This window comes from Stegostoma tigrinum, chromosome 19, assembly GCF_030684315.1.
Source record: "Stegostoma tigrinum isolate sSteTig4 chromosome 19, sSteTig4.hap1, whole genome shotgun sequence".
Taxonomy (NCBI): domain Eukaryota; kingdom Metazoa; phylum Chordata; class Chondrichthyes; order Orectolobiformes; family Stegostomatidae; genus Stegostoma; species Stegostoma tigrinum.
Genome location: NC_081372.1, coordinates 58961085 through 58987140, shown reverse-complemented (window position 1 = coordinate 58987140; position 26056 = coordinate 58961085). Strand labels below are relative to the sequence as shown.

Sequence of the window (26056 nt, the reverse complement as noted above, 5' to 3'; positions counted from 1 at the left end):
TGTGTGTGGCTTTGTGTGTGGGTGGCGTTTTGTGTGTATGTGTGTGGGGCTGTGTGTGTGTGTGTTTCTGTGTGTGCGGCGGTGTGTGTGGCGGTGTGTGTGTCTTTGGTGGTGTGTGTGTGTGTGTGTGTGTGTGTGGCTGTGTGTGTGTGTGTGGCTGTGTGTGTGTGTGGCTGTGTGTGTGTGGCGCGTGTGTGTGTGTGGCGCGTGTGTGTGTGTGTGTGTGTGTGGCTGTTTGTGTGTGTGTGTGTGTGGCTGTGTGTGTGTGTGGCGGGTGTGTCTGTGTGTGGCGGGTATGTGTGTGTGTGTGTGTGGCGGGTGTGTGTGTGTGTGGCGGGTGTGTGTGTGTGTGTGGCGGGTGTGTGTGTGTGTGGTGGGTTTGTGTGTGTGTGTGTGGCGTTGTGTGTGTGTGTGGCGTTTTGTGTGTATGTGTTTGGGGCTGTGTGTGTGTGTGTGTGTGTGTGGCGTTGTGTGTGTGTGTGGCGTTGTGTGTGTGTGTGGCGTTTTGTGTGTATGTGTGTGGGGCTCTGTGTGTGTGCGGCGGTGTGTGTGTCTTTGGTGGTGTGTGGGTGGGTGGGTGTGGGTGGGTGTGTGTGTGTGTGTGTGGCAGTGTGTGTGGGTGTGTGTGTGTGTGTGTGTGTGGAGGGCGGTGTGTGTGTGTGGCGGTGTGTGTGTGTGTGTGCGTGTGTGTGGCGGTGTGTGTGTGTGTGTGTGTGCGTGTGTGTGGCTGTGTGCGTGTGTGTGTGGCTGTGTGAGTGTGTATGGCTGTGTGTGTGTGTGTGTGTGTGTGTGTGTGTGTGTGTGTGTGTGTGTGGCGGTGTGTCTGTGTGGCGGTGTGTGTGTGTGTGTGGCGTTGTGTGTGTGTGTGTGTGTGTGTGTGTCTGTGTCTGTGTGTGTGGTGTGTGTGTGTCTGTGTGTGTGTTGTGTGTGTGTGTGTGTGTGGGGGGGCGTGGCGTGTGTGTGTGGCGTGTGTGTGTGTGTTTCTGTGTGTGGTGTGTGTGTGTGTGTGTCTGTGTGTGGTGTGTGTGTGTCTGTGTGTGGTGTGTGTGTGGCGGTGTGTGGTGTGTGTGTGTGTGTGTGTCTGTGTGTGTGTTGTGTGTGTGTGTGTGGGGGGCGTGGCGTGTGTGTGTGGCGTGTGTGTGTGTGTGTGTCTGTGTGTGGTGTGTGTGTGTCTGTGTGTGGTGTGTGTGTGGCGGTGTGTGGTGTGGTGTGTGTGTGTGTGTGTGTCTGTGTGTGTGTGTGGTGTGTGGCGTGTGCTGTTTGCGGGTTGGCATATGTGTGTGTTTGTGTGTGTGGTGCGGTCTGTGCATGTCATGGTGTGTGTGTGTGTGTGTGTGTGGGGCACGGTGTGTGTGTGTGGAATGTTGTGTGTATGTGCCTGGCGTGGCGTGTGTGTGAATGTGGCTCAAGGTGTGTGTGTATGAGAGTTGTGTGTATTGGGTGTGGTGTGTGCATGGGGTGGGGTTTGTTTGTTGTGGGGGTGTGTAGGGGATCGGGTGTGTTTGTGGAGGCAGGGTGTGTGTGTGCATGTGGCGGGGTGTGTGTGTGGAGGCTGTGTGGAAGATGTTTGGGGGCAGTGGTGTATATGAGGGGCGGTGATATGTGTGTGTGTGGGAGGTGTGTCGGGTGAGTTGTGGGGTGTGTGTGTGTGTGTCTGTGTCTGTGTCTGTGTGAGTGTGTGTGGGGGTGGTGTCGCATGGTGTGTGTGTGTATATATACGTGTGAGTGTGGCGCTGGGTGTATGTGGGGCAGCGTGTGTGCGTGTGTGTGGGAGGGTCAGGTGTGTTTTTGTGGGCGCGGACTGCGCGGGTTGGGGTATGTGTGTGTTTGTGTGTGTGGGGCAATGTGTCTGCGTGTGTATGTGTGGGGCGGGCGTGTGCTGTGTGCGGGTTGGGGTATGTATGTGTTTGTGTGTGTGGCGCGGTCTGTGCATGTCTTTGTGTGTGTCGGGGGGTGGGTTGTGCGTGTGCGGGGCGGGGGGGTGTGTGTCAGTGTGTGTCACGGGGTGCCCCTGTGTGTGTGTGTGTGTGTGTGTGGGGCGGGGTGTGTGTTTGGGGGTGGTTGGGGTGTGTGTGTGGCGGGTTCTGCATGTGTGGTGTATGTGTCTCAAATTACCTTCTCAATCGTTCCAAAATGGCACCTTGGGACATGCAATCATGTTAAAGGTGATCTATAAATGAAACCCCTTGTTTCAACTTTATATTGGGGATGTAGCAACACAGCAGCAGATGCTAAAAAGTCTCCATATGGAATTAGTTCAGCTTGTTTGGATACTATAGTGTTGGCATCCAGCTTTAGGAAGAAGTCTATATATTCATTTGAAGGAAAGAACATCTGAGCCTTAAATTTCTGACTTAGCGTGAATACCTTGACCAGCTTGCTTCAGTAGAATCTTTCTTGGTTGAGTTTGTCCTAGTGAAATCCAATATAATGATAATTCTATGGTACTTAGTGCTCTCGGTTAGATGTGCTTTTGAATTGGTATGCCTCAAATTTTTGGCTTGAAGGAAGCATGCTGTCAGTTTCCTGCAAACCAGTCTAATTGACCAATAGCTATATGTGCAGCTCCCACTGCTAGACTATGTACAGCTCGCACTGTATTCAATATGGTGCTCAGGGACATAAATCTGACCATTCTCTTTGATTAACAGCGGCCAGCATTGTTATTTGTGCCCTTTAGTTATTGTAACAACTAATTTATTTGTCTTTCCTTTCCAAGGGCCGATATCAATGTCCAAAAGCGCAGCGTTGTCAGCACTAACCTACCAGAAGGACAGTTTGACTGGAGGCGTTACAAATCCCAATGAAGTGTTTTGTTCAGTTCCTGGTCGCCTCTCGCTCCTGAGTTCAACATCAAAGTACAAGGTGACGGTGGCAGAAGTCCAGAGGCGCTTATCTCCTCCTGAGTGTCTGAATGCATCCCTCCTTGGTGGAGTCCTGCGAAGGTGAGTGAGCAAACTGCTGGAAAAAAGTGGAAGCAGTGTGAGGGCTGCTTTATAACAAAATAAGTTACTTTTGGGGCTTATTCAATGACTTGTTCTTTGCTGGAGTTTACGAACTGTTGTCAGTGCAGGCTTGGAGGGCCAAAGGGCTTGTTCCTGTTCCGCAATTTTCTTTTCTTTATGTGAAGAGGATAGCAAGGGTAATGCATCTTTTAGTAGGCTCCAAACAACTTGACAGCCAGTAAAGTTTTTCGGGGGGCGAGTCGCTATTGTAATGGAGGAACCATTTCTGACAGTTTTGGGCATGGCAAGCTCCTACAAAACAGTAGACATTTGTAAATGACTAGGTAACTTGTTCTATTAGCAGAAGATGCTGGAATACTCAGCAGCTCAGGCAACATTAGTGCAGACAGGAACCTGTAAAACGTTTCAGGTTGATGATGAAGCAGAATTAGAAGAAATTAACAGATTTCAAACAGGTAGGGAATTGGGAATGTCAGTGACAGGGTGGTAGGTGGCGGAAATTGAGTGGGGGAGAAAGGGTGATGGTGGAAAGCAACAAAATAGAGACCATAGATAACAAAGTGTGGGGCTGGATGAGCACAGCAGGCCAAGCAGCATCTTAAGAGCACAAAAGCTGACGTTTCGGGCCTAATAGAGGCTTAATAGAGAACATGTAGAGAGCACTGCTGTCTGGACCTGAGGTGAGGGTTTAATCTGAAATCATCAGATTGAGTTCAGAATGTCAGAAGATGGCTCGTCAAAAGATGAGGTGCTATCCTTCAAGTTTGTATTTCATCTGAACAGTGTAGAAACCCAAGTACAAGTTGGGAGCACGGTGAAGAGCAAAAACGACTTAAGCTCGGCACCACATGCATCATGCAGACTGAATGGATGTCTTCTGTTAGCCAATCTGCAAGACTACATTGAGAGCAGCAGATTCTAAAATGAGACAACTAGATGGCTCTTTCACATGCACGGAGTGTTTGGGCTCTTGGGAGGACTGAACTAAAAAAGTTGGAGGTGGGCATCTTGCCAATGTGAAGGCCCTGAAGCAAGGGATTTGGGATGATTGATGGGTGGATCAGGGTGAAAAAGACAGGGAATAGTTCCTCTGGAATAATGTAAAGCAGGCAGGGATGAATCTACAGAAGATGATCTGCTGACTAGGGTCTCTGGTGTGTTGGAAGGTAAGAGTGAAGGAAAATACAATGGAGGTTTTGGAGGAGAAAGCAGGAGTGCAAGGAATGTACTTTTTGCAATCTGTTTCAGTGACTTCTGGTTGCGTGATAAACATTGATTTGAAATCCTGTGGCCCTCTTTGAATGGGACATGGGATCTTTCCCAACCATCTGAATGAAGCACTTTTGATAGTGTAGCACTCGACTGGTCCTGCTCCAAATTGACAGGATCCTGGCCTGTCGTCTCTGCAGCGATAATTGATTGGAAAGCCTTTGACAAATGCAGACAGTGGACCATGACAGATACCCGAATGTCATTCCACCATTGGAACCAAATGGCATCAGTGGCCTCACCAAGGAGAGCTTAGTTTTTGTCGAAGGAAGGACGTTGAGTAGGAGACCTTTCAACTCCCTTGCTCCAATTTTGCATCTTGTCAAAAAGGAGTTGCAAAGTTCCTTCTGTATCTCTTCAGCCAATGACTGCACTGGTCTAATGCAGGATTGCTATTAGTCATGTGCAAGTCATTACCATCCCTGGTGGAAGGTTAACTGCTTTGGATGTGTGGTAGGAAGCTGCGAATCAAGTGCCTAAACCAGGGCACTGGGAGCAGTCCCTTGTGACCTATGTTGGTGCTGCAAACTCCACACATCTGCTGAATTGTTTTTTATTTCAGGCTGTTGTCATGAGGAAACTTCAGGTACACAGTGCTGACCTAGGATGACTGTAACATGGAGTGTCTACGAATGCCCCTTGCCACTTTGGATTCTTTGGAGCTACAGGCTACCTTTCTTCATCAAATTTACGTTAAAATTAATAGACCCTGATTTAGATTGTGTTTAGGTACTGTGCACAGTCCTGACCTCTTAAAATATTTATGAAATGACATAAAGGCATTTGAACAGTGCAAGAAAGCAGCTTCCAAGGATGATTTCAGACTGGAGACGTTATAACTATAAAAAAAAATGAATATGCTGTGGCACTTTTCTCTTGAAAAGACAAGCCTCTCAGAGGTCCTTATAATGTTAAAAGAGGGCAGATTTATTTGTTTCAGATTGCATGATGTTCATCAGCATCAGAGTTTGAACCATTGTCAATGTGCCTGAACCTTGAATTTGAAATGAAAATACTGTGTATGCTAGTGCACTGTGAAATGCATGTTGCATTCTGAAGCAATGGATGCCGAGTGTAAAGACTTCAATGTTCTTTCTATCATGTGGCTAGCCACAGGAGGGACACGTACAGACACACACACACACACACACACACACACACACACACACACACACACACACACACACACACACTCACTCAGACACGTGCACACACACACTCACTCACACACACACACACACACACACACACACACACACACACACACACACACACACACACACACACACACACACACAGCCTAGTTAGCAAGTAGCCTGGCAGCATAATCCTGGAATGAGCATAAATCTGACTTGGGAGCAGGAATGTTACCCACTGTACCACAAGACCTCAGCAAATTTCATGCTAGTGAAGTGTAACTCTTTCTGTGCATCTTTAAATTCTCACAGTAACGCTGAAAATCAGGTTAGATGTTTTGGGATGAAATTCAGTCAGCAGTTTCCTTTACACTGTGTGTGATTTGTCTACTCTTTCCTCAGTTGTGTTGCCCAGATACATTATGACATACCTCCTGTGGGAGATGGATTTTGAATCCTGACCTGCCAGCCCAGAGATAGAGATACTGGTACTGTGCCTCACTTGATTCTTTCTATTACAAAATGGGAAATAAGTCTCTGGCCTGGTGAAAGACCAAGAGCCAGTTTCACATAACTGACACAGCCCAATTTCACTCCTTGGGTACTATCTTTCCCTCTCACAATGATAGTGCCACACAACACGATGGAGGGTATTCTCACTCTCAGGGTGGGACTTTATCTCCACAAGGACTGTGCGATGGCCACTCTTGCCAATACTGTCATGGACAGATGCATCTGCAGTTGGCAGATTGGTGAGGATGAGGACAAGTGTGTTTTTCCCCTCATGTTGGTTGTCTCACCATCTGCTGCAGACCCAATTTAGTAGTTATGTCTTTTAGGACATGACCAGCTCAATCAGCTACTGCTGTGACTGAATCATTGTCGGTGGTGGACATTTAAATCCCCCACCCAGAATACGTTTTGCACCCTGGCCACCCCTCAGTATTTCTCCCCAAGTATTGTTCAATATGGAGGAGTACTGATTCCTTAGCTGAGGGAGGACGGTATGTGGTGATCAATAGGAGGTTTCCTTGTCCATGTTTAACCTGAAGCCATGAGACTTCATGGTGTCCAGAGTCGATGCTAAGGAGCAACACCCTCTCATCTGTATCCCACTGCACAGCTACCTCTGCTGGGCATGTCCTCCCGGTGGGACAGGACATATCCAGGTACGGTGATGGTGGTGTCTGGGACATAGAACATAGAACATTACAGCACAGTACAGGCCCTTCGGCCCTCGATGTTGTGCCGACCTGTCATACCGATCTCAAGCCCATCTAACCTACACTATTCCATGTACGTCCATATGCTTATCCAATGACGACTTAAATGTACCTAAAGTTGGCGAATCTACTACCGTTGCATTGTCTGTAAGGTACGATTCCGTGACTATGACTGTATGAGGCTGTTGCTTGACCAGCCTGTGAGACAGCTCTCCCAATGTTGGCACTAACCCCCAGATGTTAGTGAGGAGGACTTTGAGGGGTCGATAGAGCCTGAAGTTGGCATTGTTGTTTCTGGCACTAAGTTAGATGCCTGGTGGTCTGTCCGATTTTAGCAGTTGGTATAATTGACTAGCTTGCTAGGCCATTTCAGGTAGGCCAGATCAAGTGAGAATGGCAGATTTCTTTCTCTAAAGGACATTAGTGAACCAGATCGGCTTTTGCAATAATTGACAGTGGTTTTGTGGTTGTCATTACACTTTTATTTCGTATTTTTGTGGAATTCAAATTCCACTATCTTGCCATGGTGGGATTTGAATCCTGGTCTGCAGATCAAGAACTAAGAACAAAGAAAATTACAGCACAGGAACAGGCCCTTCGGCCCTCCAAGCCTGTACCGACATGCTGCCCATCATAACTAAAACCCCTTACCCTCAATCATTACCTGGGTTTCTTCATTACAAGCCCAAAGTCAATACCACCACCTGCCTCCCATACATTAGTGGTCACTTTAAGGGGCTAAATTCACCACCAGCCTGACTACTGCCCTCCCAAAGGTTGGGAAAAGTGACTGGGAAGTCTGGTCAACCTGCCCGATGCTTGGGGTTCCATTTGCTACAATCTGGAACCAAGGCAGGGATGAGGAACAAGTAAATGACTGCCAGAAGTCAGCTTTCTGCGCTTGACCCCTGACCCCCAAGCAGAGAGATTGTAAAGAGACCAGCCTGCCTTTACATTTGGATTCCCTGAGGAGTAGGCCTAAAGCCGTCAGCTGTACCGTCCCAAAGCTGCCAAACTCTGAGTAACCAAGACTTCTGGCAAGATTGGCCACTGAGGCCCGTGGTTTGCCAGGCTGCCCACGTGTCAGCTCTTAATCACCTGATTCTAGCTCACTTGAGCTACAATTGAGGGTAGTGGGTGGAGAGAGAGTTGCCACTGAACACAACATCCCCCACACTTAGTGTTTTGAGCACTTAATCTCCATTCCCAACAAATAGGCTGAAGATGTGGCTGTCCTCTGTCTTAGAAATAGCTTTAAAATGAACTAAACCTGCAGATGTTGCCTGCAGTATTCTCAATACTTGACGTGAAAAACATTCTGCTTATAATCACCCTAAAGAACTTGCTAGCTCTGTCGAGTTCCTTAAATTGATCAACAGTGACAAAAATTCGAAAATCTCCAGACTGTGATTGTGCCATGTCAACTTGTTCAGCGTCTAGAAGTAAATTTCACTTGGTAAGCAATATCATTGTTCAGAATGTTAAATAAGGGCAAGAGCCGAATAAATAATTAATCAAAATTAAATGCAGAAGTGGGCAAATTATTCATTGTAGTCACAGGTTTACATAAAATAGTGCGGATGCTGGAAAACTGAAACAAACACAGCGAATTCTTGAGAACCTCCTCAGGGACGTGGTGAGGGAGTAACAGTTCATGTCTCGAGTCTGCTATGACTCGACTTTCAGAACCAAGCCAAATCCCAGTGGGAGGTGGGAGGGCACAAGATCAGAATAAAAAAGTCAGCATGACGAATTATTTTTCATATTTGTGAGATCAGTTACTGGGGACATTGTTAAGCCACACAGCATAAACGGTTTTGATTGGTACTTACCGGCTAGTAGGTGAGGCAGAGCTATATGAGACGGAGAGTAGGTGGGGTTGGTTTATACTAAGGGACATGCCTTATCCTGTTTTTACAATTCCTGTGTTCTTGTTCACTACCAGTGGGAGACTTCAGTTTAAAAGAAGCATTATGCTTCTGACATTTGAACAGGATTTACAAAATCGATAGAGCAAGCAGAAAATGTGAAGTTAATTGCCATTTAATCTCTGGACATTTTGGGGGAGTTTACTGTTTGAAGATTTTGTGAATTCTGAGTCAGAAACAGTACTAGGCCGATTGAGAAAGTCACGAGACAGTATTGAGACAATAGGACAGTTAATGCACTGCATTACAGAAAAATCAGAGCAAGGCAGGGCTGATCTTAGGCTGGTTTTTGGTGTTATGTTCACTGCTTCTTATCTGCTTTGCGCAGTGACTTCTGAAAATGGAGGCGTAGATGATGTGACTACTTTCTAAAGAAGGAAACTTTGTCAAAGCTACAGAGAACGATGATGTTTTCAGGATTCTGATGAGATGAAAACAGATTCCGAGGAACCATAACAATAACAGCACTTCAAGTGGATAATTCACTTGGACCAGATGCCTCCGAGGCAAGTGAGAGAAGGCGAGGAATTGTAGAACTGCTGGTCACAAGTCTTTGATCTTCCTTGGGTATGGGTAGAGCAAGGTGTTGGAAGACTGGACAATTGCATATTATGCCCTTGTTCAAAGGGTAAAGGATAGACCCAAGAATAGCAGGGCAATCTGTCTCATGTTGGTGAGGATGGTGATTTTAGAAATGGTACTCTAAGAAAGTATTAGCAGCCACTTGGAATACTGAAGGAAAGCCAGCACAGATTTGTGAAGGAGGAGTTATGTTAGATGTTTGTGTAACGTTTGGTGAAGAGACTGAGGACAATGTGTTGACCTTGTCCAAAGGCATTCAGTAAAGTGTCATTATGCATTTTGTCAGCAAATAATGAAGGCTGGGGGAAGAATATAGACACTGGCAGCATGAAATGGAAATGGATAGGAAGTAGACAGTCATGAATAGCTCCATAATTCCAGGTGGCACAAAACTGAGAGGCAGCACGGTGGCTCAGTGGTTAGCACTGCTGCCTCACAGTGCTAGGGACCAGGGTTCAATTCCAGCCTTAGGTGATTGTATGCGGTTTGTATGCACTCCCTACATCTGCATGGGTTTTCTCCAGGGATGTGCCAGTTAAGTGGATTGGTCATGTCAAGTTGGCCTGTCATGTCCAGAGTTGTGCAATCTACATGGATTAGCCATGGAAAATGGAGAGTTACAGAGGTAGGGTAGGGAAATATATATGGGTGGGATGCTCAGAGGAGGGGTGGTATGGACTTGATGGGCTGAACAGCCTGCTGCCACACTGTAGGGATCCTATGTGTAGTCGACAGTGCTGTGAGAAAATGATAGACTTTAGGAAGAAAGAGACAGGCTGGCAAAGGGCACGCACTGTCAACAGTGAAACATGAGAAATGCTGCAGGTTGACTGAAAGACTGAAAAGAACCAATAGGTGCCATCAAATATACAATTTTGAAGACAGGGCACAAGAAGTTCTAGACTTTTGGGGGTGTGTATTTGCACATCTTTGAACGTTACAGAACAATTTGATAAAGTTGTTAACTAAGATTGTAGCATTGTGTAACTTTACAAATGGATGGGCATAGCCCTAGTTTAAATCTCACATTGATCCAGACGTGCATAATGGCATCTCTGAACAGGTTGATTCAGAAATATCTGCAAATAGAAGCAAATAGTGCAAAGGCCAGGAAGATATCTCGAGTGTGAGTGTAGCCCCAGATTTATTTTTCCATTTACAACAAAAAATCACTGATGGGATGTGGGTGTTACTGGCTGGGCCAGCATTTATTTCCTGTCCCTAGTTGCCCTTGAGCAGGTGAGCTGCCTTCTTGAACCACTGCAGTCCATGTGCTATGGGTAGAACCGCAATGCACATAGGAAGGGAATTCCAGGATTTTGACCCAGTGACACTGAAGGAACTGAGATGTGTTTCCAAAGTCAGGATGGTGTGTGGCTTGGAAGGGAACTTGCAGGTAGTTGAAATAACTCCACTGAGAGCAATATCCCGTCACTAAGTCACCCCTTTATTTACACATGGAGAGTCCTTGACACTGATCCAGCTTCCTCGGGGCCCGCTCTCAGAGTGAACAGGATAACTGGCACTCCTGTTCTTATCAGTCAGCAAGGGCCCCCAATTGGACCAGATTAACAGCCCCAATCAGGGAACTCATATTCTATGATGTCCAGAGATAACAAGGTGTAGAGCTGGATGAACACAGCAGGCCAAGCAGCATCAGAGGAGCAGGAAAGCTGACGTTTTGGGCCTATACCCTGCTTGGAATCCGTGTGGATATGGTACCAATCAAGCGGCTGCTTTGTCCTGGATAATTGCCACAGAATAGCTCCCAGTTGTGAGCACACACTTCAGTACGAATATAGAGGCTTTGTAGTCGCTACAGAAAGGATTTACTGGCATGGCTGATGGATTGAAGGTGAATAGCTTGTTATTTTTCTTGGAGCAGAGAATTGGAGAACACAGGGTCAAGGTGATTGTCAAAAGAATGAGAGGTGACTTGTGGTAACAGCATTTGTATGCAATGAGTGCTCACAATTTGAAATTATCGCTGATAGGTTGGTGAGACTCAGTTATAACCTTCAAAAGGGAATGGTATAAACACTTGAAGGAGGGAACATTTTGGGAGGGTGTACTGATCTGGACTGCTTTTGAAAAAGGAGCAATATCAATGGGCTCCTTTCACTGAGTTACTCTGTGATTCTGTGGAAATAGGTTATTGATGCTTTGAGTGGAATCATAAAGGATACCCTTTGATTTCTTCCAATGTATTCAGGAGGTTCCTTTAATTAATCAATACAAGGTCAGAATCTCTGGAATTTTCAGATTGGCCTAGTCAAAAGTGAGTACATCAGGAACTGTCACTCAGGATCACTCTGGTGAATGGGTTACAGATAATTTCATTGCAAAGAAAATCCTGAGAAACCATTCAAACTGCTTCCAGCATTGTGCCACATCAACTAATGGCCAATAGTTTGTACTGCTTTGGGGGTCACCGCTCAGGTATGTCGGGCCCCCTGTGGTATTTTATGAACACACAAGGAACTGTGATTGCACAGAAAGTTTAAACTTCAAAGGGGTTTTTCTGCACTGCCCTGGGACTCTCCAAGTGCCTTCTCTCAGTGTTGGGATACTGACGCCAGATACTTATCAGCCAAATATTCACCTCGGATCGTTACACTGTTTTAATCTCTTGTACAACCCAGTGATTTGCAGAATAATTCAATCCACCACCCTGACCCCAAACCCCACCCCCCATGGTGAAAGTACTGTCCCTTGTCATTAGATTTGATTAGATTAGATTACCTACAGTGTGGGAGCAGGCCCTTCGGCCCAACAAGCCCACACCGCCCCTTGAAGCATCCCACCCAGACCCATCCCCCTATTGCCCACACACCCCTGAACACTACGGGCAATTTAGCATGGCCAATCCACCTAGCCTGCACATCTTTGGACTGTGGGAGGAAATCGGAGCACCCAGAGGAAACTCACGCAGACACGGGGAGAATGTGCAAACTCCACACAGACAGTCGCCTGAGGGTGGAGTCGAACCCGGGTCCCTGGTGCTGTGAGGCTGCAGGGCTAGCCACTGTGCCACTGTGCCGTCATGCAGCCCAACTACTTGCATTCCTACCCATTCTGAATGCCCATCCAAAGTGACCTGACCGTCTAACACAAACCCCACCCCAATCCAACTGCCCATATTCACAGTACTCCCGACCGAATTGCCTGCACTCTTGGCCTCTCCCTTAACCCATATCCAATGCCCACCCACCAACCTGAAAACTCACCTGTATCAACACTCACCCACCGGCAAACCTTGCGCACTCTCTGATCCAGTGAGATCTTTAAAGAAAACAGGACTGCAGGCAGCTGTGGGTGTTGTGAAAATATATTGAGATATTGGGCGTAGGAGGCCAAGAGGTGACCTTATAGAGTTTCATAAAATAATGATTGGTATGGATAAGGTGAATGGCAGGTGTCTTAGGGTGGGGGAGTTCAAAACTAGGGGCATTTCTTTTAAGGTGAGAGGAGAAAGATTTAATAAAGATATGAGAGGCAATTTCTTTACAAAGACTGATTTGCGTGTAGAATGAACTTCCTGAGGAAGTGGTGAATGGGGGTGCAGTTACAATCTTTGAAAGTTCATGACTAGGAATCTTTGGAGGGATGTGGGCCCAGTGCAGGCAGGTAGGACTGATTCAGTTTGGGAACATGTTTGGCAATGAGCTGGTTGGATCAAAGGGTCTGTTCCTGTGCTGAATGATTCTGTGACTCTAAGAAAAAGGATCACATCCCCAGGAATAAGAGAAAAAAGTTCATTCATGGGTATTACAGGCTAGGCCAACAATAATTGCCTGGAGAGCATTTGTTACTGTTGTTTGTCTGGAGTTACATGGAGGTCAGATCAGGTAAGGATGACAGATCTCCTGACTCAAAGGACATTAGGTTTTAATGACAATCACCAGGTTACCATTGGCTTTGTTATTTATAAAAGTCAGGCTCGAATTTCGCTGTCAGCCACATGTGGGATTTGGACCCACATCTCCAGAATATTGACTGACGTTCGAGATATTGCCACTATGTCGCCACTTCCTCCATGGTTGGCTATGCTGAGGCAACGCAGATGCATCCGGATCAGAAATCCCAGCTAGAAGAACGCACAGTGGAATCCTGCAGTTCGTGGCAATCACAGGACCAAAGAATGAAAAGCTAGGCACGACTACATTACATAGTTTGTCAGTAGGCAAACCTCAAGAATATCGATTTCTAACCAAGGACTTACGCTCCAGTAATTGTTAGCATTTCTCTTTTTAAATACGTTTGACATTTAAGCTTTATAAATGGACTGTCGGCACAAATTAACCCAACAAGGAATTCAGGAGGAGCCACTTACTCCGAATGGTGAGAGCATGGAACATGTCACCAAATGGAGTGGTTGAGATAAACAGCACAGATACCTCTAAAGGAAGCTGAATAAGCACCTTTGGTAGACTTGGTGATAGTGGGATGGTTTGATGGATTGTACTCTCGGAGATTCAGTGTCCTGTTGGACTTGGCTGCCAGTCTGTTCTATAAAATCATGTGAATAGAGTACTAGCTGAGGCCCTAGTATTCATTTTAACATTCCCAGTGGAGATAAACCAAACAATATCATATGGAACCTTTCTCAGCCTGCTTAGTGAGGCACAGCAATATGTGCCATCATCTACTGAGCCCCTAGGTCCTTGGCTAATCTGGCACCCATGACTGAACTTACATAACGTAATTTTTAGAAAAAAGTAATTGGAATGTTGAAACCTTTTGCCAGAGCGAGCATGTTGCTGTGCCTTCCGTTGACTGCCCTAATCCTGAATTCTAGACAACAACTGCTGAAGACTGTTCAGTGTGGATGGTACCTTTTGTCATGTGGGCCGTGAGGACATAAAGACATCTCACTGGACCTGGCCCATCGACTGGTGTGAGAACGGCTCTGAATAACGGGAGGAACTCCCGAGCAGATTATTAATCAACTTGTGAATCCTCTCAGTATCTCAAACTAGTCTTTGATATGGGGGTGTATGAGCAGAAATACGAATAACATCAATCGAGTGAGGGTCAGTACATTGGCCAGGTGATACTGAACTTGTCTCTTTATATGGAGTAGATGTGACTTCCTTGCAAGTTACTCTGCTGGTCCAACTGGTTAATTTGCTTGCGGTGGTGAATAGGCAGGTGGAAGTCCCGCACTATTGGAATAACGTTGAGGCAGAGGAATCCAAACTGCCTTTCTCTTGTGAAGCGCTGCACATTTTTGCACTTAAAGTAAACTTTCCAATTGTGCTTTTCTCTGTCTCTCTCTCTCTCTCTAGGGCAAAGTCAAAAAATGGGGGCAGGTCGTTACGTGAGAGATTGGACAAAATTGGTTTAAACCTACCAGCTGGGAGGCGAAAAGCTGCCAATGTGACACTGTTGACGTCCCTGGTTGAAGGTATGTCCGTTATCCCAATCACACTGAGGTGGTCAAGATTCACCCTCTGTGCTCTGCAGTGAACACATTCACTTGTGGTTCCTTCAGACTTCCTTGCGAAAAGATCTCCTCAAATTGGTGGAAGCTATGTTTACACCACTTAGTCAGGCTTTGTATTGTAGTTTCAGTAAACAGAGCGAGAACACTCTCAGGGATTTGTCACAGTGGGGCAAGTAACTGCCTTACATACGAGGGAAACTATCCCCTATCCCTTAAAAAAAATGGTCTGCACAGATATTTTGAGATTTACCAGCCACTCTAGGGCATTAGACAATTAAAGTTTACCTGTTCTTATTTCAGAATAGACAGAGGGATATTGAGCCTGTAACATTTACTGGCTGCAGGCATTCCCAGCCCATGAAATCCCTCCTGTAGATCCAATATATTCAAAAACAGATCCACCCAATGCTGTGAGTCCTGATCCCAAAAATAAATAATTCTGTGCTCATTGGTGAATTAGCTTGAAGACAATAGAGCATGAGAGAAACCAAAGAAACCTGTGCATAATGCCGCTTGTCCTGAACTGTACCCGACTTAAAGATGTCCTTGTCCCACGTGTGTCCCCTGCCAGTTAGTTTTCATCTTATCTTCAGATTTGAGGAAATCAAAGCAGAGTTTTGAGCTCTCCACACTGTCCAGAGCAGGATTTGACTCTGAAAGTGGGGTTGCTTCCAAACGCTCTCTCCTGCCCTGAGGCGACCGTGAGTTGGGTATAGATGCTCCCCTCTGTTTGTCGCCACGCTACTCTCCATTATCCAGATTGCGCCAGCTTCGGGTTACTAATTCCATGTGTTGCCTTTACCTTCAGGTGAAGCTGTACACCTGGCCCGTGACTTTGGTTATGTGTGTGAGACGGAATTCCCTGCTAAAGCAGCTGCGGAATATCTGACCCGGCAGCATATAGACCGCAGTGAGATCAGCAGTCGGAAGAACATGCTGCTCGCAGCCAAGTAAGTTGCCCCCACCGCTGACAGTAAGCAGGGGTCTAGCTAAAAGCGTTGTTTCTTCAGGTAAAGGGTCCTGACCCGAAACATCAACTTTCCTGCTCCTCTGATGCTGCCTGGCCCGCTGTGTCCCTCCAGCTCCACACCGTGTTATCTACGGAATGCAAAAGCCAAGGGATTGTACTGAACTTCTATAAAACCCTAGTTACAAATAATTTTGAGCAGTGAATAAGAAGGGAAGTGTTACCACGAGCAGGATAGCATGCAAAGAAAGGACACAGAGCTGCAACATGAATCAACAGGACAAATGGCTTTGGTGTGATTTGGAGTCACACCGCTTGGAAAGATGGTCGAAGCTGATTTAATGGTCAGCTTTGAAATTGGATTTGATGTGTGCATGTGAGGGGAAAGATTGTAAAACCATGTTGTGGAAGACAGGGATTTGGAAAGTCTTTTCATACCACAGGCGCCATGTGCCGAAGGGCCATGTAGGATTCTATGAAATGCAACTGGAGACTAGAGTCATGTCTGATTGTACATAGGAACTGCTGGATGAGGAGAGGTGCAGGAAACACCCTGATAGCCACATGATACAATGTGAATAAATGCAGATGTTGACCTAGTAAATTCTTCCAGTTCATCAGCAGGAGGGGTGGAATATTTCACAACTTTTGGGGAATCTTATGTCCAGATACAATTTGGTCGCGTGTTGTGCCCTGACGTGTTGACCATCATGAATACGGTCCGCTATTCCCTTCGACGGGCAGCTCCCCTTTCCCGCTGGAAACCAGTTCTCCAATGTTGCACTCCAATTCACCCCAGTTGCTCGGAATCATAGCCAGGGTGTCGCACAGGTCACCACCATTTCTCCCAAGTGATAAAATGTGAAAAAGAAAGACCATTATGACAAGTCTGGTACTAGTGGTGTGTAAGGACTGGTGACCCTTCATGCTAGAATTCTTATCGCTGAAGAGACCATAGAATCCCTACAGGGTGGAAGCAGGCCATTCAACTCGCATCCCACCCCAGACCCACCCTATCCCTGTAACCCTGCATTTCCCGTGGCTAATCCACCTAACCTGCACATCCCTGAACACTACGGGCAATTTCCCATGGCCGATCCACCTAACCTGCACATCTTTGGACTGTGGGAGGAAACCGGAGCACCCGGAGGAAACCCACACAGACACAGGAAGGATCTGCAAACTCCACATGCCTGAGGGTGGAACCAAACCTGGGTCTCTGGCATTGTAAGGCAGCAGTGCTAACCAGTGAGCCACTGTGAGCCCTGGACATCACCCAGTTGGGGCCCTCTTTTAAACACTGCCTCCCAGCATGACCTCAGTCAGAAGATCATGAGCTCAGCCCCCTATTCCAGACACTTGAGAACATGGGGCTGGAATTAGCAGGGGGTCTCTAGATTAACCCCCAGGAGGAAGAGCCAGGTGCTGGCCTGCTGGTACCCCATGCCTTGGCCTAAGCAGGCCACTGCAGTCTTCAGGGTAGAAGGTGCTCGAGATCCCAGCAGGTCCTTGGGAGCGGTGCACACTGTCGTGGCTGTGTGGGCGTGGCAGGGTGTAGGGTGATTGCACACCCAAAGGAGTAAAGCCTTTTGGGTAAGATGCTGAAGCATGTGACCTAAAGGAAAGCAGAGAGTTCTCCCCATGCCTGTACAGAGTTTATCCTCATCATGTAGATCACCTGGTCATTCATCTTACTGCTGTTGTGGGGGGGTTGATATGAAATTTCTTGAGGGAGTCTCCAATGTAACAATGGTGACAAAGGACCACATTAAATGGAATGTGCCCAGCCTAGCATTTCGTCAGATTGAGTTAGGTCATTATCCCCCGGCAGTGTAACTCTTTTCAACATGCCCTGTGTGAGACCTCACTTTCTAGCTGAGACTGTTCCCCTGTGAATGGATGAAAGGAAACATTAGAGAACCAGTTAGTAAGATAGACAGCTCCTTCTTGAGGTACATTCCTTTCACTGATGTATCAAGTACATTCCAAACTGGACCAGTGAAACTGTGGAAGGACGTGTCTATAAAGTGGTCATGAGCTGCATCCTGATGAGTATTATTGATTGAGTTTTATCTCAAGTGGCATGAAATAGTTGTTTTACTTTGATTCAGCTGCCTGTTGATGGACGATGTGCGTGCCTGATTACAGCAGCAGTGGTGGCAACAATTTTTTTTGCAAGTTAAGACGATTCCTGGCTGTGACTTTGGTCTTGGGATCCAATTGTATACGTCCTTGACCTTGGTTATGACCCTTTGTGTTGCTGGGCGTTTGTCTGTGTTACCAGCGGCTGCATGTACCCACGTGTGTGTCCGTAACTTGCAGTGTGATCGGGTGTGGGCATTCTTGTTGGTTGGCGTGCCCCTCACATTTGAATGTGCCCTGTGTATCCGCTCGTGTCTGTCTGCTGACAGCTGCACTGTTAAGTACAAGATCTAGTCAGTCAGAGTATGTCTCAGTCCACGAGTTGCGGGGGTGGGGGGGTGAACATGACGGTGTGTGGTCATGTGAAGGGTGCACCAAATTGTTTCCATCCCTATTTTAGTTTCTGTTGATTTCAGTGGACAGAGCTGCTGATTCACTGTAAACTGATCCCCACATGGAGAAAGGGCAGTCCACACAATCCAAATGATGCTCACTTTCTGATCCATCAAACAGTAACAACAACTGGTAGGTCGAGGAGTGGCAGATGGAATTTAATTCCAATAAATGCAAGCTGTTGCATTTTGGTAAGATAAACCAAAGCAAGGCTTACACATGGTAATGGTAGGGCCCTGGGGAGTGTTGTTGAACAGAGAGTCTTAGAGGTGCAGGTACATATTTCCTCAAAAGTGGGTCCGAGGCAGACTGATTGGTGTTTGAAGGTGTTTGACACACTTGCCTTCATTGGCCAGATCATTGAGTACAGCATGTCATGTAGCAGCAGTACAAGATATTGGTGAGGCCACATTTGGAGCTCTGTGCACAATTCTGGTCACCCCGCTATCAGACAAATACCATTGAACCGGAAAGGTTGCAAAAATGATTTACAAGAACGTTACCGGGACTGGATGGTTTGGGTTACCGGTGGGAGGCTGAATAGGGTGGGATTATTTTCCTTGGAGCGCAGGGGGCTGTGGGCCGACTTCGAATTTTATAAAATCATCAGAGTCGTGAATAGGGTGAAAAGCCAAAGTCTTTTCCCCAGGGCAGGGGAATCCAAAATGAGAGGGCATGGTTTTAAGGTGAGAGGGGAAAGATTTAAAAGGGACTTGAAGGGTAACTTTTGCCACACAGAGGCTGGTACATATATGGAACAAGCTGCCAGAGGAAGTGGTAGACGTGGGTACAATTACAACATTTAAAAGGTATCTAGATGGTTATGTGAATAGGAAAGGTTTAGAGGGATATGGGCCAAATGCTGACACGTGGGACTAGATCAGTTTAGGATGTCTGGTTGGCATGGAAGCGTTGACCAAATGGTCTGTTTCTGTGCTGTATGACTCTGACAGTTATCTCAAAAACTGGAGCCTTTAGCTGATCTTAGAACAGATAGCCAGGACTTCTGAAACAAAATAAAGAGCTGTTGAATGCTGGAAATTTGAAACAAACAAGAGCAATAGGATCACTGGACTTGGAACATTAACTGTTTTCTCTCCATAAATGCAACCAGACTGCCTGCCAGAAATTTCTAGTTTGGTTTGTTATAGGCAGAACCTCTGCTGGCCTTCTCATGTATATTGATCACCCTCCGTCCCCACCATCACAGTGCTGGCACTGAGAGCCTCTAATGCTCAAACCTGGCAATGAACTCTGAACTTATGGCCTTCTGTGAATCCCCCCAATTGAGCTAAGCTGACCAGGCAACATTTATTGCCCATCCCTAATTGCCCAGAGGGCAACTAACAGTCAGCCACATTGCTGTGGGTCTGGAGTCACATGTAGGCCAGGCCAGGGTAAGGATGGCAGTTTCCTTAAAGGACATGAGTGAACCAGATGGGTTTTTCCCCAAAAATTGTCAATGGATTCATGGTCATCATTAGATTCTTAATTCAATTCATTTATTGAATTCAAATTCCACCATCTGCTGTGGTGCGATTCCAACCCGGGTCCCCTGAACACTATCTGGGTCTCCGGATTGACAGTCCAGTGATAATACCACTAGGCCATTTTGTTACTCCGCAATCTGACCAGCAACCTGTTGCCGAGCATCACTTGTGCGTTTTAGACATTGGATTGGTTCTGTGAAGAAAGGTGATGGACTTTCCCAGCCTATTGGGCCAGTCTGTGAAGTTGGAAGTTGACTGCGCTGATGGTGTTTGGGTCAATGCTTGTGAAGAAGGGCTTGGCTACAGGGTGACCACCCATCTTGCGTTCCCTTGGAACTTTGCTGTTGATTTCACCGGTCAAACCAGGACATCTAATGGGATATACTGTAACATCAGCTGACATCACTGTGGTTTGGGAATGATAGGCTGTGCAATGACTCTGTGGAATTTTCCGGACTTTCCACCTCTAATCAGCCCTTTGTTTGTCATTTCAAACATCTGTTCAAAAATAAAAAGCAGAGATTTTCAATGGTTCCTCATGTCACTGAGTCTCTGTACAGACCCTGTGACAATTACACTGCTGTTTCTGTGAGCCGCTGAAATCACAAACTGAGCAGAACAACTGTTGGAAGGATGGAGCAAAGCTGACTGCATATCTCCACAGAGACACTGAGGCAGGAGAAGAGAAGATTAAGCTGGGACTTCTGTTTTCCACCTCAGTGCCAATCCTCCCACATTGTCTGTGATGGTATTCTCACAATCATGAGTTTCAGAAGGGGCCTGAGTTCTTTGTCATGTCGCACTGGACTTTGAATAGTGCATTCTGTTAAACGACCAAAGTAACAAGCCTGATTCCAACCTCTTACTGTCAGGTTTCTGAAGCTTTTGCTCACTTAGAGAATGGTCTACACCTCTATTCTTCGCGCCAAAGTGCATAACCTCACAAATTTCCACCTTTTCCCTCCATATGCCACTTCTTTTCCCACTTTACTGGTCCAAGCCCTTCTGCAGCCTAATTTGATTTCTGAAGAAGGGTCCAGACCCGAAACGTCAGCCTTCCTGCTCCTCTGATGCTGCTTGGCCTGCTGTGTTCATCCAGCTTCACACTGTGTTATCCCCTTCTGCAGCCTCCCCACTTCCTCAACACTACCTGTCCCTCCTCCTTTCTGTGTGTCATCTGCAAACATAGCAACAATGTCCTTGGTTCCTGAGGCTGAGTTACCATGAAGGACTCTCCTCAAACACTCCCCTCTTCTGAGCTATGGGGTGGCCCGGAGGTTGAATCATCTGCAATCGTCTCTCTTCAACGTGACAGCAGCGTTGTGGTCTGGTAGGACTGTGTTAACTCTGCTCGTCATCAGTAATCTCTTGCTAATGTGTGTGATTAGGAAATTCTGGGAAATTCCTAGGACAATTCCTAGAAAATCCTAGGAAATTCTGTATCACTGGGTAGGGGATGTTACTACATTACTGCTGTCAGCTCACATTGCCTGACAATTTTTTGGAGAGTCTCCTGGCTCTCTTTGGCTAAACCGTCTTCTCATGTCCTGAAGCCAAGCCCCCAATGCTGCAATGGAGAACCTCAGGGTTCCTGCTCCCTGCCATACTGTACCATTTCCTCATCTCCCCTGGGTCAGAGATTCTTGCGCAATGAATTCCTGTATCTGCACCAACCAAAAGGCAGCTCCCCTTTAAGAGGTATGGGCTGGCTTAATCATTGCAGGTTACCTTGAACATGCGTAAGCCTCTGATGATCTTGTGTTCTCTACAAGGCACACAGTTGCCCAGCAACACAGGCTGCTCACTGTTGCTATAATTGTGTCATTGAGCAGACAGCATTCTGTTTGTGGGTTGTGTACTTTGGAATCAGTGTTTCAATTGGTTTATCCAATCCCCTCCATGACCTTGTTGAAGTACGTCAACATCGAAATTGGGATTCTTTTAAATGATGAGATTTGGGCTGCGAGGGTGGTTTAACCTGCTTACAGGAAACATGGGTTGACAATTAAATTTTCTTGGCAGACTGAGGTCACTGATGGATTGGATTTATGGTGGAGAAGAAAATCATGGGACTATTTGAGAAACAGTCGGAGGCTGCAATAGGGAAGGGTGTTGGGAAATGGTGGGGACGATGCTGGGTGTTACTTTCGGGTGAATCACTTAACCAATAAGGTCAATACAAAATTCCTCACCTGCAATTATCATGAGGACTTGTTGAGGAGAAGAGCAGAGATGTATTTGTAATGGACCTGGATAAATAGAAGAGGGTGAAAGGATGTGCAGATAAAGTAGTAGGTGGTCTATGTTGAGGGAGGGGCAATCACAGTACAGCACATTTTATGTCATGTAATGGTCATGGGAAATGTGTTCAGGTGGGCCACCCTTGTGTGAGTCACCCTTCAGCCCCACCCTTTTTTCATCCTTCCATTCTTTTTCAGGCAAATCTTCAAGGAGTTCACTGACATGTTGACCCAGGACCGGTCTCCCTTGGGTAACGCGCGACCTGGTCCAATCTTGGAGCCTGGCATTCAGGGATGTCTGACCCACTTCAGCCTCATCACCCACGGCTTTGGCAGCCCTGCCATCTGTGCTGCCATGACCTCACTGCAGAATTACTTGAACGAAGCAGTGAAGGCTCTGGACAAAATGTACATGACCACCAGCGGGGGCCAGAGTCACCAGGACAGCGGCAACAAGGACAAAGATGAGAAGCACAGGAAGTGAACTGTTTGGCGGCAGCTGGTAGACTTTACCCCTCCCCTTAACTTTACGCCTGGGTCCCCCTCGGAATACGGTCAGCACCCAGAGCAAGATGGCACCCGACAGTCAGGAGATCGCCCGTACCTCCCTGTGCAACGCAAAATGCAAGACTGCACTATTGCTCTGTGACCAACCGTTCTGCTTAAAATGCCAAATATCAAACCTGTGGAAGTGGACACCCTTTGTCTCTGGGTTTTCTGTGTGACCCCTGGGCTGGTGGTCACATTTGCCAGTGGAACATCCTGATTTCTGTGACAATATCAGAGGCAATTAAGAGTATCACCTTCCGATAGCTCTCTCACACACTCAAAGGCCAACCAGTCATTGCTTAGCCCCTCAGGGGGCTCCAACACTCCTTAACCATACAATGTTAGCACCAGGGTTTGTGCCAACAGCGGATGGGTATTCTGTTTCCAATTTGCCATTTGTGGGGCCTGGAACACTCCTCAAAGGAAATGAAACCACAAAGACCAATAGACTCGTGTATCTAAGACTCCCTGAGGTGAAGGGGGCACTTTAATCTTTCACCATGGCATGCTGGGATGGCTGACTTTCCAGTAAATGATGTCTCTCACAAGATAACAAAAGCAGAGAACTCCTCGACTCTCCAAATACCCAACTGCAGACTAACATGGAAGAGACTTTGAATCAAAAGGAATGAAAGACCGGTCTGCCAAGGGGATTACAGTTGAATGATTGCACAGGGTCCTTAGATCTTACAACGGGTGCCGGTCATTCATGACTCACTCATCCTTGCCTTGAATGAGCTCGGACATTGGTGCAACATTGCCTACACTTTACCCTTTTATCACCATATTGGACTGGACCAACATAGCATGGGTGTTATTGAGCAATACATCACCTGAAATGTGGACAGAAAAGCGAAATGAGACAATGTGTTTCACACTCTGGATTTACCAATGTTTAACCTGGATTAACCAGCTGATCATCTCAACTCTGGAGTCGATGATGCAGATTGGGCAGGTTTGGGTTACAGGGCCCGAAGCGTTAACTCTGCTTTCTCTCTAACTCTGCTTTCTCTCCACAGATGCTGCCAGATCTGCTGAGTTTCTCCAGCAATTTCTCTGATCTTGTTTCTGATTGAGCGGGTTGTATTTAGAAGTGGACCCCAGATAAAAGCGTCAGTGAAATCTCTGATCGGTGCAAGTTCAAAAAGGAGAGCTTTACTCTTCCATGTTTCCTCAGGTCTTCTACTCACTACAAGATGAACCTGAACAATCCCTGAGGAAAACCTACCCACTGTGCATTATTCAGGGACTCGAAACAGTTTTTTCTTACACACCGTAACCACATGACAGGCCACCAGTCGAAATCTGTCGAAAAATGTTGACAACCTGTCTGTTCAGGAATACCTTCTGGGAACTTGTGTGTTACTTATCAAACTGAGATCCTGTACAAAAAAGCATAACTCTCGTCCTTCTCATAGCAATAGATGGCAGAAGAAAGCCCCATTCAAAACAAACGTTTTGGAAAAGTTGAATGGAGTTCTGTTAGGTTTGAAAACTGTCTATGCTGACTACTCAAGTGGGTGGACAGCATGGGGTACTGGGGGATTGGAGAGACTAGACCCCACATTACTGGGCTCTGAACTGAGATCTAAAATGGGTTTGAACGTTCTAACTTCAACTCCATCGGTGAGAGAAGGGTGGGAAATCAGAGGAAAATTAAAGCCTCGAAATTACTGATGAAAGCATGAGCAGCAGAGGCCTGGGCTTGTTAGGTTCATAAAACAAAAACTGGTTATAGGCTGGTTAAAGCAAACCACTGGGGAATGTTACACAAACATATTTATTAAATTTTTATCTGTCTGAGATTGGCAACAGGGAACTCTCCTGCCTTCTTTCTTAAAAATGTCTCGGTGATTTTCATTGTCATTTTTATGCCGCTTAAAAGTCTGATGAAATAAACTATTAATTTTGTCAAAGGAATTGCAGTAGCTCACTGGCTGTCCTCTTGTGCAGCTTGAGGGTGAGGCCCATTGTCCTCCAGCCTGTTTCTTATTCTGCCACACCTTTACGAATCTGGGCTGAGATTCTTAGAGGGTGTGAGAAATTAAAAAGAAAGAAGCCTTCAAATGGGATGGGACTGGATTTAATGCTCTAAAAGGCGTGTCCGAAATTCCTCTCTCCGATTGTACGGGGATGTGGTCACTCCATTGTTGTTAGTATTATTTTGAAAAGGTTTTTAACATCCCTGTGCTAGAATGGCAGACCGAGGAATAGCGGGCAAGCACACAGGGGTGTATCCTCTGCCCCAGTTCAAGGGGCAAAGTGGAGGTTCTTTATTCTTTGTAAAGTCAGTCAACTGGAGCCCAGGCTGGTTGGCCTGACCCTAGGGCTGGACCTTGACCTGCAACATGGACTTCATAGGTCGGTTGTTGTCAAACCAGACTGACCTGCAATGCTGACAGAGGGAAAGGCTGCCATGTCCCAACTTGACATTTTTTTCCCTCTGACCTTGACCCTATCAGTGAGTCCACACACTTACAAAAAGTAGGGTGTGTTTGTGTGTGTGTGTGTGTGTGTGTGTGTGTGTGTGTGTGTGTGTGTGTGTGTGTGTGTGTGTGTGAGTGAGAGATCTCCAGACAGCCAGCAACTTGCTCTCCAAACAGTGGCAAAGTTTCCTCCACAGGGTAAATAGGGTGATAAGGGAACTAGTGTTCTGAATGTACATATTTATTTATGTGTAATTTAATGGGTGATGTATATAAGGTGCAACCTTAAAACCGTTTATTAAAAAAATGTTGTTTACCTCTTGTAAATAGGGTTTAGTCTTCCCATTTTCTTATTGTTTTGGAGAAGTATTTTCCAGTTTAATGGGTAATCTAGGATACAATTCCTTATTCATTCCTGCACAATTACAATAATAATGAGAAATGTAAAACAGGGTATTTAAGCGATGAGGCGCAGAGTGCCTGGCAGTGAGTTGAAAGCTGTGTTCTTCCTCAACACTCAATCAACTCCCTGGAAAAAGCAATAATTATTCTGGTGTGAGTTGTATGGTACTTTCTTTCTGTAAATAAAGCAAGAGATTGTTTTAAAAATGTCTTCTGTCTGTGAATGGATGTTTAGATTCACCCCCTGCCAAGATGTGGATTCAGTTGTGTCCTGTAACATAATGTCAATTGAAGAAAAAAAATTAAAAAATTGAATTGAAGGCACTGTTTGTACACCCTGTTCCGTTCTTTCATGGTAAAGTGATGTTCTAAATTGGTTTGATTTGGGGATTGAGCAGACCAGCCACACAGACTGTAGTCAGTGTTGAATTTGCTGTTCAATGTTTAAGTGGGTTGTGAGGTAACATGGAAAGACCCCTGCGCTCCAGAATAAAATCTCAATGTTCTATTTACCGCTAGGCAGCCTGGCCAGTTATCTGCCTGACGCTCAGTTTGGGTTCTGCCCCAGCTCCTCAGCTCCTGATCTTGTTCGATCTTTTTTTTCAAACATGGACAAAAGACCTGAATTCTGGTGGTGAAGTGAGAGTGATAGCCCTTGACATCAAGGCCTCGTTCAACCTAGTGTGGCATCAAGGAACCTTGGAAAAACTGGATTCAATGGGGGCTGTGGGCAGACTCTCAGCTGGTTGGAGTCATATTTGGCACATAGGAAGGTTGTTGGAGCTCCAGAGCATCTCTGCAGGGGTTCCTCAGGGTAGTGTCTCAGGCCCAACTAAAAGCTGAAAGAACTGTGGAAGCTGTAAATCAGGGACATAAACAAAGTCACTGGAAAAGCTC

The 26056-nt window shown here is 46.2% G+C and overlaps 1 protein-coding gene across 2 annotated transcripts in view; it reads left to right on the top strand.

Annotated features, from left to right (window-relative positions):
* tfap2c (transcription factor AP-2 gamma (activating enhancer binding protein 2 gamma)) overlaps window positions 1-25474 on the top strand; it is a 138700-nt gene extending 113226 nt beyond the window's left edge. For both annotated transcript variants that reach the window (XM_048549651.2, XM_048549650.2), the window contains exons 4-7: window positions 2720-2945; window positions 14393-14511; window positions 15359-15500; window positions 21981-25474. In XM_048549651.2, coding sequence (XP_048405608.1) covers window positions 2720-2945; window positions 14393-14511; window positions 15359-15500; window positions 21981-22266 — 773 coding nt within the window. In that variant the 3' untranslated portion in view covers window positions 22267-25474. The remainder of the gene's footprint in view (window positions 1-2719; window positions 2946-14392; window positions 14512-15358; window positions 15501-21980) is intronic.
* The last annotated feature ends 582 nt before the right edge of the window (window positions 25475-26056 follow it).